At 41.9% G+C, this 15,591-nt stretch overlaps 1 protein-coding gene across 7 annotated transcripts in view; it reads right to left on the bottom strand.

The window, feature by feature from the left end:
- Positions 1 to 15,591, bottom strand: part of LOC105463533 (steroid 5 alpha-reductase 3) — a 42,353-nt gene that overhangs the window by 4,143 nt on the left and 22,619 nt on the right. For 6 of the 7 annotated variants that reach the window (XR_011621190.1, XM_071093382.1, XM_071093379.1 and 3 more), the window contains one exon: positions 266 to 329. Coding sequence is in view for 6 of the 7 variants with exons in the window: in XM_071093382.1 (XP_070949483.1) it covers positions 266 to 329 (64 nt within the window). In the remaining variant the exon portion in view is untranslated. Of the gene's footprint in view, positions 1 to 265; positions 330 to 13,549; positions 14,027 to 15,591 lie in introns of those variants that run through there. The other variant, XM_011710683.3, reaches the window with a different exon arrangement.

Below are 15,591 nucleotides of genomic sequence, written 5' to 3'. Positions count from 1 at the left end.
AGGCTGGTCTTGAACTCCTGACCTTGTGATCCTCCTGCTTCGGCCTCCCAAAGTGCTGGGATTATAGGCATGAGCCACCGCACCCGGCTATATTGCTTTACTCTTAACATAGATTAAATGCCTATTACCTGATAAATTTTGTATGGCACACATTCAGAACATGCATTTTCTTGCATCTCTTGCTCTTTTTCTACTCTCCTTAAGCATTCATAGGCATGCATTTTCTACTATGATGGCTTATAACAAAAATCTGTAATACTCTTACTTGTGGTCATTGCTGGCTATGTAATTCGCTGAGACCAGTGCAAAATGAAAATATGGGACCTCCTCTGTAAAAAACAGGAAAAAATACAGTTAAAGATACTAATGTAATAGGGATAATAGTGATACTGGAGTAACTACATGAGCTTAAACATTGCAAAACTAATAGTTGTGATGTCATAATTTTATATAATACAATAAACAATAATCATTTATTAATGTGATGTCCTGACTACTATATTTTTCTGGCTCATTTTTCTGCAAATTCATCAAAATTTATTCTTTTCATTTCACTTTCATTTTCTATAGATATGAAATTTATGTCACACAATTTCTTTACCAATAGATAAGACTGAAAGCAACACCAGCCAGTCTTGGGAAATATAAAATCACAAATAAATTTTGATAATTTTTCATTTTGTAAAGGATCTTTCTACTGATGCAGCTGTTAAGAGTGTTTCATAAACTGTGACAGCACTGATATAAATTTCTGATAAATTATTTTGAAATATAAATTTTAGTACTTCTAGAGTTGTTGGTTCTTGTGGAATAATTTTTCTAAAGGGACTTAACTCCTTAGACAACTCAGTTTTAAGTAAAAATCCCAATTTAATTTTAAGTATAAATTTATACAATGATATTTTAATGTTTCTGCAGACATAAGGAAATATTTCCTGAAACTTGTGGAGGTCTTACAAGAAACTGAAAGTGGCTTCATAATCTGTATATAATTCATAAGGCCTGTTTATGTATTCTGTCACTGACTCTTCAATTACAAGAAAAAAAAATGTTTAATTATCTTTCTGCTAAACAAGCTAAACAATTGGTTTGTACTTCCTAGGAAAATAGCATTCTTTTCTGTAGAATGTGACAATCTTTAAACTTAATTTCTGTTTCTAAGCCTGAGGTTATTTGCTTTGCAGTGTTGTAGTAGTTTTCAAAACTAGACATTCTCAATGCTTCAAGAATTCTAATAACCCCCTGCTATGCTACGACTATGTTCATGTATACACTTTTATTGTATACATGTTGTACTAATTTACTGACAAGTTAGCGGAATGAGTTCCTGTCCCAGTACTCAGGGTGGAGAGTTACTATTTGTGCAGGTGATGCAGGGCTAAGCTCTGGGAAGGGACAGGCGAGCTGGTCCCTTCTCAGGCGACCAGTGGGAGCACTGCTAGTTCTGGCAATGCCCATATGCAGAGCCCTTTCCTATCTTTGGAGCCACAGCCACCACTCTCCTGACTGTTACTTCTGCTGCTGCCACCATTACCACTGCAACTGGGCCCAGGTACTGGCTCAGCTGCACTCTGGACTGCCCTGAATCATGCACACATGCATGCCTTCCTGGCTGGGGTGTTTCCACTGCTCATGTGCATGCTTCATTGTCTCACTGGCTTCACTTGCCAAACACAAATTCAAAGATAAAATCACTAAGAATTCCAAGACAGCAACAGCAGAGGATTAAACCAAGCATGGGCCCCTTCTGAGAGTGCAACTGCACAGCATATGGTCCTATAAATAGTCTATTAGGTGTCAGGATTTGGACTTTTTGTAGAAGAGAGGATAAGGTGACAAGAAAATGATGGGCACTGACAGATTTCCTCCATGATCTTAACTTAAAGCAATAGGTTGTTGATAAATCTACATCATCTTCATACTGAAATGTATGCTCTTTGAGAGCAAGAATCTTGTCTTATGCAGCCCTGTATTCCCCATGGGACCTACCTCTGTGCCTTCCATATAGCAGATGTTAAGTACATTAGTTTGAACACATAAATTGCTATTCTTCCGTTTCAGAAGGGTAACGTGTAAAGAGTTGGGAACAGGTGGTCCTTTTATTTAAGGCATTAAACTGATCAAAACTGGTATAAAAAAATCTGATCTTCTTGTCTGATCCAGGAGGAGAAATATCATTAGTAAGCATTGTGTTTTCTGTGTTCTTTCCACAAATGTGCCCTGTATAAACTTCCTGAGTTTGGTAGAGGAGAATCCTGGTTTTGCTTGCACATACAGAGCATGATGGATTTCATTTTTTCCCCTTTGTTTCTGTGTCTTAGAAGCAAAATCATAGAAGGAAACTCTATAGACAATTTCAGATGGAGGATGAAAAAGGATTGGAAGTACAATTTGGCCATGACAATTAGGTGGGAAAGGGTGATGAAACTTATTAACCTAATAAGCTAAAGTACTTAAAGTAATAAGAAGTAACTTATTAACCTAATAAGCTAAAGTCCATCCTTTTCCATCTATTACTATGGGCTACATTTTGCACTGAACATTATTTACGTTCACTGCATAAGGACAGAAAGGAGGGATAACATTATAGAGGAATGAGTTATTTCCCATTTACTGGATTACATGGTTCCTGTGGCATGAATTTTTTTTAACCTCAAAGATTTTACACAATCTACATGTCAAAAATTCCTGATTGGCTGGGCATGGTGGCTCACGCCTGTAATGCCAGCACTTTGGGAGGCCGAGGCTGGCGGATCACCTGAGGTCAGGAGTTCGAGGCCAGCCTGGCCAACATGGTGAAATCCTGTCTCTACTAATACAAAAATTAGTGGGGCATGGTGGCAAGTGCCTGTAATCTCAGTTACTCGGGAGGCTGAGGCAGGAGAATCGCTTGAACCCGGGAGACAGAGGTTGCACTGAGCCGAGATCCCACCACTGCACTCCAGTCTGGGCGTCTTGGGAAAAAAAAATTCATGATCACTAGTCATGCTATTAATTAATAGCAGATCACAGGATTGTAGGTCTGGATGTGAGGAAGCAAGAAATCTCAAAGTGCTGATTTTTTTTTTTTAAGTTTATGGGAAGAACAAATATTAAAGATCTCAGTCTCTAAAGACTAATCACTGTCTTCTTCACCAACAGGTCTTAATCTTAATATTTTGAAGGGTAAATATATTTATTCCAATTCCCACAAATGCTGTATTTCTCTAATAAAACCTGATAAAGGCTGGGTGTGGTGGCCCCTGCCTATAGTCCTAGCTACTCGGGAGACTGAAGTGGGAGGACAGCTTGAGCCCCAGGAGGTTGAGGCTGGTGTGAGCCGTAATTATGCCGTTGCACTCCAGCCTGGGTGACAGAGTGAGACCCTGTCTCAAAGAAAAAAAAAAACCAAAAATCGAAAAACCTGACAAAAAGATGTGGATAAGATTGTAACAGTTTATGGATTCCCAGACAAGTATTTTGGCTTTCATTTTACTTCCTCTTTATGAGAATTGTTACCAGATTCTTGGTAATATAAATGCACAATTGGATGCATTTCACACGTGTCAATATAAACTGCATTCAATCTTTGAAAGAAAGATATTATTGCAATTCTGCAACAGAGTAAAGTAAGCCAGAGGACTAGTTACTTATGCAGATAACAGTAACAGAGTCATATTTTTAATAAATGTTGAGTGTCTGCTATATATCAGGCACTTTAATAGTGCTGGGGATAGGCCGGGCGCGGTGGCTCACGCCTGTAATCCCAGCACTTTGGGAGGCCGAGGCGGGCGGATCACAAGGTCAGGAGATCGAGACCATGGTGAAACCCCGTCTCTACTAAAAATACAAAAAATGAGCCGGGCGCGGTGGCGGGCGCCTGTAGTTCCAGCTACTCGGGAGGCTGAGGCAGGAGAATGGCGTGAACCCGGGAGGCGGAGCTTGCAGTGAGCCAGGATAGCGCCACTGCACTCCAGCCTGGGCGACAGAGCGAGACTCCGTCTCAAAAAAAAAAAAAAAAAAAAAAAAAAAAAAATAGTGCTGGGGATATATCTGTGAACAACACAATAAAAACAAAAACAAAAATGTTTGCCCTCATGTAGCTCACATTACATTGAGGAAACACAAGCAAAAAATAATGTACCTAAGTGTGTTGGAGGCCAAAAGGTTGAGGGTCATGATCAACTCAGTATACCACTGGAGGCTATATGAGTAAACAGCAAACTTTCTCATAAACGCAGAATGTTGGCAAACTGACAAACTGCGTCTGCCACTAGAAGGAATGCTGAGAGCAGTCGTGCCCCAAGCACAGTGTTTATTGTGATTAGGTATATCTGAAGCCTATTAGTAATAATATGAACCTGTGATCAATTAAACAGCTGACCAATCGTTACCTCCTCCTCCCTGCTCTTTCTACCCAATAAATAAGAAGGGCTGTGAAAACTCAGGGACTGCCTTTGCTCACTAGAAGCGGGGAGCTCTCTTCTTTCCTGGTTCCCCTTCCTTTAAAATAGTTTCTTTTGTCTTAAGTTTACATTTCTACATCCATCCCTTCCTTCAGTCTTGTAATGACAGTCTCAAGCAGTATTAGTGGCAGTCAGTCACATAAGTGAAAAAGTACATTGTAGAGGTTTATTTCTACAGAACAAACCACCTTCAAAACCAGGTGACTCAAAACAGTAAGTATTTATTATTGCTCACTAGAGCAAATGGAAAGGAAAATGGAAATGTGTGTGCGATAGAGAGAGAGGAAGAGGAAGAGAGAGGGAGAGGTACAAGGGGGTTGGGTTGCAATTTTAAATAAGGGGATCACCTTATTGAGAAGGCAGCTGTGGTATGCAGCCTCTTTGATGGTCCCCAGTAGTCTGAATTTCCTAGGCTTCTTTGAGTATCCTCTTTCTTTGAGTATGGGCTGGACCTAGTAACTCCTTTCTAACAAAGAGAATATGGCAAAAGTGACAAGACTTTTCCAAGATTAAGTTATAATGAGATTGTCTTCCTTTGTGGACGCCCTTGCTTGCTTTAATTTCCAAGATTAAGTTATAAAGAGATTGTCTTCCTTTGTGGGCGCCCTTGCTTGCTTGCTCTGATGGAAGCTGGGTACCATGTTGTGAGATGCTCTATGCAGAGGTCCCTCCATAGAGGCAAGGAGCTGAAGGAGGCCCCAGCCAATGAGGGGCCCTTTTCTTTTCTTTCTTTCTTTTTTTTCTTTTTTTTTTTTTTTGAGACAGGGTCTCCCTTTGTTACCCAGGCTGGAGTCCAGTGGGGTTATCTTGACTCACTGCAACCTCTACCTCCTGGGCTCAAGAGATCCTCCCACCTCAGCCTCCCAAGTAGTTGGGACTACAGGTGCAAGCAACCACACCTGGCTAATTTTTGTATTTTTTGTAGATGTGGGGTTTCACCATGTTCCCCAGGCTGATCTTGAACTCCTGAGCTCAAACAATCCACCTGCCTTGGCCTCCGAAAGTGCTGAAATTACAGGTGTGAGCCACTGTGCCTGGCCTGGAACTAGGGCCTTTAGTTCAAGAGCCCATGGGGAACTGAACCCCACTAACAACCATGTGAGTGGGCTTGAAGGTGGGTCCTCCCTCAGGAGAGCAAGAGCCCTGGGGACATCTTGACTGCAGAGAATCCTTGAGGCCGAGGCACCCAGCTAAGTTGTACCTGGAATCCTGACCCCAGAAACAATGAGATAATAGATGTTTTTAGATCCTAAGACTTGGAGTCTTAGGGGACTAAAGACTGTTACACAGCAGTAGATAACTAATACAGTGATGTTTGAACAAAGACTTGAAGAAGCTGAGTGAGAAGGCCATGCGGCTGTCTTGGAGAAGTGCATTCCAGGCAGAGGAAAAGCCAGTGCAGAGACACTGAAGCATGGCATGACTGATGTGTATAAGGAGTATCATATACATGATCATCTACAGTCCACTGAGGAGAACAGCAGACGAGGTAACGTGTATGACTGGAGGCCACAGCATATTGGGCCTAGTGGGTTATTAGAACTTTAGCCTTACTCCGAGAGAAATTGGCAGCTGTGTTGCAGGGTTTGGAGACAGTAGTGGCATGATCTCATTTATGTTTGTGAAAGATCACTCTAGCTTGTGTTGAGAATTGTCTGTAAGGTATAAGGGGGAAAGCAGAGAGCTCACTTAGTCGGTTGCAATAATCTAGGCAAGAAATGAATGACAATCACGATGGTAGTTAGTAGAAAGATGATAACAGAGGTAGATTCTGGACATGCTCTAAACATAGACCCACTCATTTCTGGATTGTGAAAGAAAGAAGAGTCAAGGAAGACTCCATGGCTTTTGGTTCGAGTAAGTGAAAAAACAGGAAGAATGTAGGTGGCTCAGGTGCGGGGAAGAGGAAAATCAGAAATTCACCTTTAATCATGTCGAACTTAAGAACAGCTAGTGCTGTTCAAGTCAAGTAGAGCTGTTAAGTAGGCAACTGGATATATGAGTCTAGAGGTCAGGGTGATGTCTGGGCTGAATATATAAATTTAGGAGTTGTCAGCATATAAATAGTGTTTAAAATTATGAGACTGAATGAGTTCACCAAGTATTGATAAAGAAAGGGACCCAGGACTGAGAACTGGGGCAATTCAACATTCAGACATCAGAAAACAGAAGAGATCAGCAGAGGAACCTGGGAAGGAACAGCCAGGGAGGTAGGAGGAAAATCCAGTGTAATGTCTCAGAACCAATTAAAGAACGCATCTTAAATGAGGTAACCAACTGCTACTATGCTGGGATGAACACTGAGAAACAACTGTCAGGTTTAGCAGTGTGGTCATTGGAGACCTTTTCAAGAGCAGTTTAATAAAGTTCTGAGAGCTAAAAATATAAAAATAAAAAAAGTGACTATAGGGGGTTTAGCAGTGGGAGGGAAGGACTGATGTTAGAACAGACTAATCTTTCCAGGAGCTTTGCTGCCAAGGAACTAGTGAAATCAGGTGGTATCTGGTGAGGGAAATGGAGTTAGGTTTTAAAAAGATATTTGGGGCCAGGCTCGGTGGCTCATGCCTGTAATCCCAGCACTTTGGAAGGCCATGGCAGGTGGATTACTTGAGGTCAGGAGTTTGAGATCAGCCTGGTCAACATGGTGAAACCCCATCTCTACTAAAAATATGAAAATTAGCTGGGCGTGGTGGCACACTCCTATAATCTCAGTTAGTCGGGAGGCTGAGGCAGGAGAATCACTTGAACCTGGGAGTGGAGCTTGCAGTGAGCTGGGATCACACTACTGCACTCCAGCCTGGGCGACATAATAAGACTCTGTCTCAAAAAAATAAATAAGTAAAATAAATATCAAGATATCTGGGCCTGGCGCGGTGACTCACACCTGTAATCCCAGCACTCTGGGAGGCTGAGGTGGGTGGATAACCTGAGGTCGGGAGTTCGAGATCAGCCTGACTAACATGGAGAAACCCCGTCTCTACTAAAAATACAAAATTAGCCCCGCGCGATGGCGCATGCCTGTAATCCCAGCTACTCGGGAGGCTGAGGCAGGAGAATCACTTGAACCTGGGAGGCAGAGGTTGCAGTGAGTCAAGATCACGCCATTGTGCTCCATCCTGGACAACAAGAGCAAAACTGTCTTTAAAAAAAAAAAAAAAAAAAATTTGGGCCAGGCACAGTGGCTCATGACTGTAATCCCAGCACTTTGGGAGGCCAAGGCGGCCCAATTGCTTGAGCCCAGGAATTCAAGACCAGCCTGGGCAACACAGTGAAACCCCGTCTCTACAAAAAATACAAAAATTAGCCCGGTGTGATGGTGTGCACCTGTAATTCCAGCCACTCAGGAAGGTGAGGCAGGAGAATCACCTCAACCCAGAGAGGTCAAGTCTGCAGTGAGTTGTGATCATGCCACTGCACTCCAGCCTCGGTGACAGAAGGGGACCCTGTCTCAAAAACAGATTTATCTTCTGATGGGAAAGTGGGAATGTTGAGAAGAGGGCAAAAAATTGATATAATAGAGGGAAGAATGCTCAATGTCCTTAAGTAGGTGAAAAGGAATCCAATCTAGCGCCCAAGAGGGCTGAGTTTTGGGTAGAAATTCAAAGTTTGTTTACAGTTTCAGGAAAAAAAATGTAAATGGACGAAATGAACAAGAAATATTACTGATGTCTTATCTAGTAGTCTCTTCAAGTTATTATCTGTATCTTTCATTGTCTTTGAGGTATTTTACAACTCTGTAAGTGGCAGACAACTGATAGAAATGCAAATAATTCTTTTCCATAGACATATAGTGAATTTTGCCCAGTGGAGGCACAGTTGATTACCCTCCCCCATTATAGAGGCCAGTTGTGCATCTGTTAAGCAAATTCATTTTGACATGCCTCATATCTATGTATGTATCTGTTTTTAGGATTATTTTTTAAAATAGTTCCAACATCTTAGTGGTTCCTTTATTAGTGAGTTAAGTAAAATCTTTGGCACATGTTCATTTTATATTTATATGAGAATTTATATAAGAAACTTTTTTTTTTCTTTTAAAAAAAAAGAGGCCAGGTGCAGTGCATGTAATCCCAGCACTTTGGGAGACTGAGATGGGGAGATCGCTTGAGGCCAGGAGTGCAAGACCAGCCTGGGCAACATAGCAAGACATTGACTCGACCAAAAAAAAAAAAAAAAAAAAAGGATTCTTCAACTTCAACAATAATAACACGAGGGAAGGTAATGCACACAGACACAGATGCTTAGGTGGGTGGAAGTGGTGGTGCCAACCAGTGCAAGTTCTTTCCAATAGCTTCACTTTTCTGAGAAAAGAAGAGATGTAAAATAGTTAGGAGAGTGGCAAATGGACTAGAGAATTTTAATATGATTGCAGCATTAAAAGCCACTTGAGGCCAAGCAAAGTGGCTCATGCCTGTAATCCCAGCACTATGGGAGGCCAACGCTGGCAGATCACCTAAGGTCAGGAGTTTGAGATCAGCCTGGCCAACATGGTGAAACCCCGTCGCTACTAAAAATACAAAAATTAGCCAGGCGTTGTGACGCTCGACTGTAATCCCAGCTACTTGGGAGGCTGAGGTAGGAGAATTGCTTGAACCCGGGAGGCAGATGCTGCAGTGAGCGGAGATCATACCACTTCACTCCAGCCTGGGTGACAGAGGGAGACTCTGTCTCAAAAAAAAAAAAAAAAGCCACTTGCGGTTAGTGTCATGAATTTAAAGTAAGCTGTTAATGTACTGAATTTCTCCAGGCACAGTTCAACTGCATGGGTGCACACACAAAGGAGGGAGGGTTGAATTAACCAGGATTTTGGCTTTGGTAAGTGGGTAGGCAAAAGCAATGTAAGGAGGCAAGAGAGTTGGGGATATATATAAAGGACTGATTATAATGATTTACTAGGAATTTAATCCAGGTAAGGAGGTAAGAGAAGATTCATGAGAAATGAATGACAGTGAAAATGTGATGAGATCAAAAGACTGGAGATCCCAGTAGAGTTGACAGATTGTTGGATTTGCAGTACTAAAACAATGAGCTGGAAAGGCAGGTGTTAGTAGTCAGAAAGGAAGAAAACAACACTATTTCTGTTTGGGGTCGGCATTCTAGCATCTGAACAGACATTCTATTGTTCGAGGATCACTTACCTGCTAACCACCACACTCCCCTTTTTGTGTGTAGGAGGACAGATGTTTTGCATGGAGTGCTTACTTATTCCTTCTAGTCTCTCTCAATGTGATGATTCCATGCAATCAAGTTTTTTTGTTTTGTTTTGTTTTTTCAAGAGTGAACAAAATCTGCAGACAGGCAGGCAGCATGATGAGCAGGGTCTCTGTGGAAGGTTGTGCAGTTTGTACACTGCACAAGGGACACCGGGCTGAGATCCATCCCAAACTCTGCTCACTGACTGTGGCCCCATCACCAGTTGACATTTTTGGCCCACAAAGACTCATGCCCTGCCACCATGGGGCTGTTCCTTGGGTCATGCCTTTTCTACTTCCCAGAAAGGTGCTGCGTAGGCCAGCGAGCTCTGATAAAGACTGCATATGCACCATGAGGTTTAAGCCAGAGGGCTGGGCTTGAGGGAGATGTGCCCTTTTGTTGAAAAAATCCCTTGTGGACTTGTATCCTCAGATTGCTTCAAGCATTCAGTCTTTTTGAATGAAGAGACCCGATATTATACTTTCTCAATTATATGTATAAAGTAGCTCTTGACATAATAGTTTCATTGGGATAATTAGGTTTTACTTCTCCCAAAACCAATACTTGGCTTTCTAGATCACTGCTATTTGAGAAAAACGATGAGGTATCATATGCATTATTTATGGATCACTGGTCTCTCCACTGTTTCTTGTCTATCAGGAAAATCTTAGATTAGACTAATATATTTATGAAAAACCAGTTGAATGTTTTGTTTTGTTTTGTTTTTTCCCCTGATAAGTAATGTGAAAGAGTGGGCAGAAGTTGCTTAAATAGTTTACAGGGGTAAAGAAATTCGACTTGCTCATTTACTGTTTTATGGTCTTCTCTAATATATCAGCTCATTTTGAGAGATCTCACTTATCAATGGTTCTTGAGTTTTCAGGCACCTTATGCAAATGTTGCAGTCTCCTTAAACCAGATATCTATTAAGCTACATACAGAAATATCTGCAAAGGTTTTTGTGTGTGTGTGTGTGTGTGTGTGTGTGTGTGTGTGTGTGTGTGTGTGTAGGAATTCTAGCAATAACCACTCATTGAAGTAAAAATCTAATACAGGGCACAGCTTTCTAGAGACAAAATAATCCATGTTAGAGTAAGCAAATGTTAGTGTGTAGGATGAGCTTCACAAAAACAAAGGCCATTTTCAGCACACTTTTAGTCAGTAGTTAATCAAGGGAAGGCTGCTAATGAGGTAGTTCAATGTCATTTCCCCTGACTTAATGGTAGTAGAAAATGAAAGATTAAGGCTATTTAAGCCAACAGGAAAATCATGAATCTCTACCTTTAAGCTATTTCTGGGTCCTTGTGAAGAATCTGCAAAATCCCTGATGCTCTCCCTCTAGGCACATGGAATATTTTCACCAACACAAAAAACAGTGCTGATTCTGACACCGCAAGCACTGCTCAATTCTCATTTATTTCCTACTGGTGACGCTTTCACCAAAGGCCATGCTACGTTGTTCTGAACCCCTTTCAGGCCATCACTATTTCCTCTTTTATCTTTGCCTAGAAATGTGATGTTTGGGCAAAGAAGGAAAAGGGAAAGTAAGAAACAGGGATGAGTGGGAGAGAGACAGCAGGAAACAGGGGTGGGAAACTGGACACTGCAGCTTTCTCACAACCCCTGACAGGGTGCGTCATCGGATGCTCATTATTTTACTTAAGAGTACAATGAGATTCCAGAACATCAGCCAAATCTCTAGTCTAACCTGGGCATAAAATTGCATGCTGAAATAAAATACATTTTTCTCCAAATAATTTATTAAAAATTACACTTGATATTCGTGTGGAAATTAAGACCAAATTGCAATATGCTTTCCATTTCCAATGTACAAAGAGTTTTGTTCCTGACAAGGACAAATTCTAAATGGTAAGTAAAATAAATATGGCATTTATTTAAGTAGTGTGAGCCACAGGTTAATCTTAAGTGGTGTTTGGTTGATGGGAGAGAAAATGCTCCATCAGAATTGTTGTAAGAACTTTCAAATGTGCTTGACATGCATTCGGGAGTGGTGACTTACACCTGTAATCACAGCACTTTGGGAGGCCGAGGCAGGTGGATCACCTGAGATCAGGAGTTCGAGACCAGCCTGGCCATCATGGTGAAACCCCATCTCTACTAGAAATACAAAAATTAGCCAGGTATGGTGGTAGGCGCCTGTAATCCCAGCTACTTGGGAGGCTGAGGCAGGAGAATTGCTGGAACCCAGAAGGCAGAGGTTGCAGTGAGCCAGGATCCCACCACTGCACTCCAGTCTGGGTGAGAGAATGAGACTCTGTCTCAAAAAAAAAAAAAAAAAAAAAAAAAAGAATCTTAGTTTAACGGTTTCGGGTTATAGCTCCAGGGATGGGGGGTGGGGATGATTGACTATGCATTTGATATGTATCTTATTAATCATAAGGTTCTTTCCCCCATAGCAAAGTACATATAAATGCAAAGCTTTAGTGCTTAGCTGAATGTAATAGGACATCTTCGTAAAAGGAATACACTTAACACCTCAGCCAATAAGCCAGAGAATCTTATGCTGCACAAATGTGCAGTTTTAATGTGTTGCTCAGGCTATAGTATTATTTTTAAGTTTTTGGTTTTGTTTTATACCATGCATTTATTTCCCTCTGAATTAATCACAGGTACTTTCTTTAACATAAACTATTTTAAGTATAAACTGTATTCCTGAATATTTTCAGATGCATTCTGCTAGTTCAAGTAAACTCACACAGACATTAATCCAATTTGAATAACTACATATGAATGAGGCTACAGTATTATTCAATCCGGAGTGTGTCACTTCCGTTCATGAAGGCTTGCTATGCATAAATATAAAAATATTTTTTCTTCTGATGCTTTCACTTTTGAAGTACTCCCTACAAGGGACTTAAAAAAAATTAAAGAGCTTTCAAAGTGTTCTGTTAGGCTATGATTTGAGGGGGAGATGAATGGAAATGGCTAATGATAGTTATTTAACTGGAGATATTTGTGGTAACATGCGAAAGTATAAACGAACTCCAACAAACTCATTTTTCCCTGAAACTTTTGGTGGAAAATTATATATTATTTTGAGACAGGGTCTTGCTCTGTTGCCCACGCCAGGCTGGAGTGCAGTGGCATGACCTCGGCTCACTGTACCCTTGACCTCCTGGGCTCAAGCGATTTTCCCATTTCAGCCCACTCCCAAATATCTGGGACTACAGACATGTACCACCACTCTTGGCTAATTTTTATATTTTTTCGTGGAGATAGGGTTTCACCATGTTGCCCAGGCTGGTCTCGAATTCTTGGACCCAGGCAATCTGCCCATCTTGGCCTCCCAAAGTGCTGGATTACAGATGTGAGCCATTGCACCCAGCCTATTATTTTGAAAGGTTATTCTGCCTTTACTGAAATGCAACAAACGGTTATTGAGCACCTACTATATTATTATATAGTCCATTCCTACTAGGCTACCGCAGCCATTGATGACCTTATCTCTTCCTTTGTGTGTGTGTGTGTGTGTCTGTGAAGCTGTTTGTATATTTTTGGTTAGTTTGCTTGCGAAGCAGCTTGGAGAAGTTTCATCCACTTTTTTTTTTTTTTTTTGAGATGGAGTCTCGCTCTGTTGCCCAGGCTGCAGTGCAGTGGCACCATCTCAGCTCACTGCAAGCTCTGCCTCCCGGGTTCACGCCATTCTCCTGCCTCAGCCTCCCGAGTAATTGGGACTACAGTCACCCGCCACTGCGCCCGGCTAATTTTTTGTATTTTTAGTAGAGATGGGGTTTCACCATGGTCTCGATCTCTTGACCACGTGATCCGCCCACCTCGGCCTCCCAAAGTGCTGGGATTACAGGCGTGAGCCGCCGTGCCCGGCCCCTTTCATCTACTTTTTATCAGTTCGTTGGTTTTATAAAGCATCTCAGAAAGTGGACCCAGAAATCGCAGATCTGCCATTAGTATTTATTCTTTAAAGACACTTTGGAGATTCATTTTCTTGAGTGGCACTGCCATGCTCATTCAGTGAAAACCTGTGGGGTATAGAAATGGAACGGAGAGTTTTAAACAGCTCTGCCGAAACAGTACTTTGGGTTCCATACTTCACTGTCCTTAGGCATTGAAACCATCACCTGGTTTGCATTCTTCATGACTGAGGTTAACTTAAAACAAAAATGGTAGGAAAGCTTTTCTATGCTTCGGGTAAGAGACAAATTTGCTTTTGTAGAATTGGTGGCTGAGAAAGGCAGACAGGGCCTGACTAAAGAAGACATTTGTCACCACTAGCCACCAAGTGAAGTTGTGGAACCCAAAGGTGACAGCCATGGAAACGTAGATCATCAGTTCTGCTAAGTAGTTAGGGGAAGAAACATATTCAAACCAGTCTCCAAATGGGATCCTGTGGTTACAGTGAATGACCACTCCTGAAAGGGTAAAAGAAGATCTCATAAGCATTTAAAGGTTTGAATCCCAAATCATTTACAGAAACTGTTTTTATTTTTTTGAGACACAGTCTTGCTCTGTTGTCCAGGCTGGAGTGCAGTGGTACAGTCATGGCTCACTGTAGTCTCATCCTTCCAGGCCCAGGCAATCCTCCCATCTCAAACTCCCCAGTGGCTAGAACCACAGGTACGCACTACCATGCCTGGCTCATTTTTTGACTTTTTTGTAAAGACAGGGTCTGCCTATGTTGCCCAGGTTGGTCTCAAACCGCTGGACTCAAGTGATCCTCCCACCTCAGCCTCCCAAAGTGCTGGGATTACCAGTGTGAGCCAACCTGCCCAGCCCAGAAACTCTTATTTAGAAGAGTATCATAGATGTGTGTAAACCACCATCCTGTCACACTTCTGTCAGTCTATTACATATTGAAAAGTCATCTGCTTAGGTTAAATTGTCAACTGTCAATAAGCACAAGAGAAAAGCCAGTTACTCCAGCAATCCTCCAAGCTACTACTTAAGAGCTCAGACTACTCCAGAGTCAGACTGCACAAGTTTAAATCCTGGCTCTCCCACTTACTAGCTGTGTAACTTTAGATAAATTGCTTAACCTCTTTGTGCCTTAGTTTCCTCCTCTGTAAAATGAAGACTGGTCTGTCATCTCATGTCGGCATTATGAAGCTGTATGTAAAGCACTCAGAACAGAGCCTGGGACAAAGTAAGTACTTGATAAATATTAAAACTATTCAATTTTTTGGCCGGACGCGGTGGCTCATGCTTGTAATCCTAGCACTTCGGGAGACTGAGGTGGGTGGGTCACCTGAGGTCAGGAGTTCGAAACCAGCCTGGCCAACATGATGAAACCCCATCTCTACTAAAAATATAAAAATTAGCCAGGTGTGGTGGCACATGCCTGTAATCCCAGCTACTTGGGAGGCTGAGGCATGAGAATCGCTTGAACTCAGGAGGCAGAGGTTGCAGTGAGCTGAGGTGGCGCCACTGCACTCCAGCCTGGGTGACAGAGTGAGAGTCTGTCTCAAAATAAATAAATAAAATAAAATAAAATAAATAATAGGCCAGGCACAGTGGCTCACGCCTGTAATTGGGGCACATTTTATTAAAATAAAATAAATAAATAAAACTATTCAATTTTTTTTTTTTTTTTGAGACAGAGTCTAGCTCTGTCACCCCAGCTGGAGTGCAGTGGCACGATCTCAGCTCACTGCAACTTCTGCCTCCCAGGTTCAAGTGATTCTAGTGCCTCAGCCTCCCAAGTAGCTGAGACTACAGGTTCCCACACCACTACACCCAGCTAATTTTTGTATTTTTAGTAGAGACGGGGTTTCACCATGTTGGCCCGGCTGATCTTGAACTCCTGACCTCAAGTGATCCGCCTACCTTGGCTTCCCAAAGTGCTGGGATTACAGGCGTGAGCCACTGTGCCTGGCCTATTCAATTTCTAGTATTTCAAAAAACCTAATGGAAACTGTACCTGTGATAAGTCAACACAAACTAACTTAAAGGTCAAGTTTTTATGCTGTGGCTGGTACTA

Source organism: Macaca nemestrina, chromosome 3, assembly GCF_043159975.1.
Source record: "Macaca nemestrina isolate mMacNem1 chromosome 3, mMacNem.hap1, whole genome shotgun sequence".
Lineage (NCBI taxonomy): Eukaryota > Metazoa > Chordata > Mammalia > Primates > Cercopithecidae > Macaca > Macaca nemestrina.
This window is presented reverse-complemented; position numbering and strand designations above follow the sequence as displayed.